General features: G+C 66.9%; 1 protein-coding gene across 1 annotated transcript in view; it reads right to left on the bottom strand.

The window, feature by feature from the left end:
* Positions 1-177: 177 nt before the first annotated feature.
* The window catches only part of MNEG_4767 (Transmembrane 9 superfamily member 4 Flags:Precursor), a gene marked incomplete at both ends in the record, with an annotated part of 4,491 nt that continues 3,465 nt past the window's right edge, over positions 178-1,203 (bottom strand). Inside the window, 3 exons of the mRNA XM_014046762.1 lie at positions 178-180; positions 563-712; positions 908-1,060. Coding sequence (XP_013902216.1) covers positions 178-180; positions 563-712; positions 908-1,060 — 306 coding nt within the window. The remainder of the gene's footprint in view (positions 181-562; positions 713-907; positions 1,061-1,203) is intronic.

Raw genomic sequence — 1,203 nt, 5'->3', positions numbered from 1 at the left:
GGGGAAGGGGGTGTAAGGGGCGCGAGGGTTGACGTGATGGGAAGGCCGCCTGTTTGCAAGAGGGGGACTGCAGGGCCGCGTGACAGTCTTGCCACGACCCTGGCCGCCGTTGTTTCAGACCAAGGGGGGGCGATCCAGGGCGCCCAGGGTCTCTAGGGGTGCGAAGGGCCGTGGCGCTCACTGTGAAGATCAGCATGAGGATGCCGGGGAAGAACAGCGACACGTGCAGCGCCACACCCACCCAGCCCGTGTAGCTGCGCTCGATCTGGCGCCGTCGGGTACGGGGATGATGGGTGCGGGGTGGTCGTCAGGGTGGGTGGTGGCCATGTAGCGCGCGCGCCCAGGGAGGCTGCTCGGGCGGCTGCTCATTCCTGGCGCCTGTGTGCACCTGCTTTGCAGCAGGGTCGCGGGCGCTGGCGCTGCAGCATGGCTGCATCACTGAAGCCATGCCACCGCGGTCGCCGCCCCAACGGCGCCCCAACGCAGCCCCAGAAGGACCAACCCCTGCCAGTTGGCCCCAACCCCCAACCCCGCCCCACTCCCGCGTCCGTGGGCGTCGCACCTGGCCCCAGAGGAAGACCGCCACTGCGCCTGCCACAACCGACATCAGCACGTACGTGATGAAGGTGGTGGTCAGCAGCGCGCCGCGGCTGGCGGGCGACAAAAAGCCCAGTGTGGCCAGGACGAGGGTGACGAAAGTGACGCACATCACCTGCAGGGGGCGAGGGGGTGAGGTTAACTGGATGGAGGGGGACCCAAAACACAACCAGGGTGCTGGGCAGAGTTGAGGATGCCGGATGTGAAGCGTCGAGCCGGGCGTGAAACCAAAGCGAGCGCCTCCTAGGACAGCTGGGGTGCGCGATCGCTTAAAAAGCGGGGCGCCTGGAACGCAGCCCCGGGGCCCCACCTGAGTCCCCGACCCAACATAGACGCAGAGCGCCTGGGGGTGCTCCGGCGCCCTGAACACGTCCCCCGTGAGCAGCTTCCAGCCGGCTTCCTCTCTCATGTCCGTGGGGCCGTCGACCATCAGCTGCTCGTACTTAGCCAGGTCCCGCCGCACCTGGGATGGCGGACAGCACGTGATGTTGTGCTGATGATGTCAGCAATACCGCATCGAACCAAGATCTGCGGATTAACATGCTGGCGAATGTCTCATGCGTAGCAGGCGGACTGGAGGGGCCGACCGGCCGCAGGCGCGCAGAC

This window comes from Monoraphidium neglectum, assembly GCF_000611645.1.
Source record: "Monoraphidium neglectum strain SAG 48.87 unplaced genomic scaffold scaffold00677, whole genome shotgun sequence".
In the NCBI taxonomy this organism is placed as follows: domain Eukaryota; kingdom Viridiplantae; phylum Chlorophyta; class Chlorophyceae; order Sphaeropleales; family Selenastraceae; genus Monoraphidium; species Monoraphidium neglectum.
Note: the sequence above shows the minus strand (reverse complement) of the source record. Positions and strands in the feature narration are given on the sequence as shown.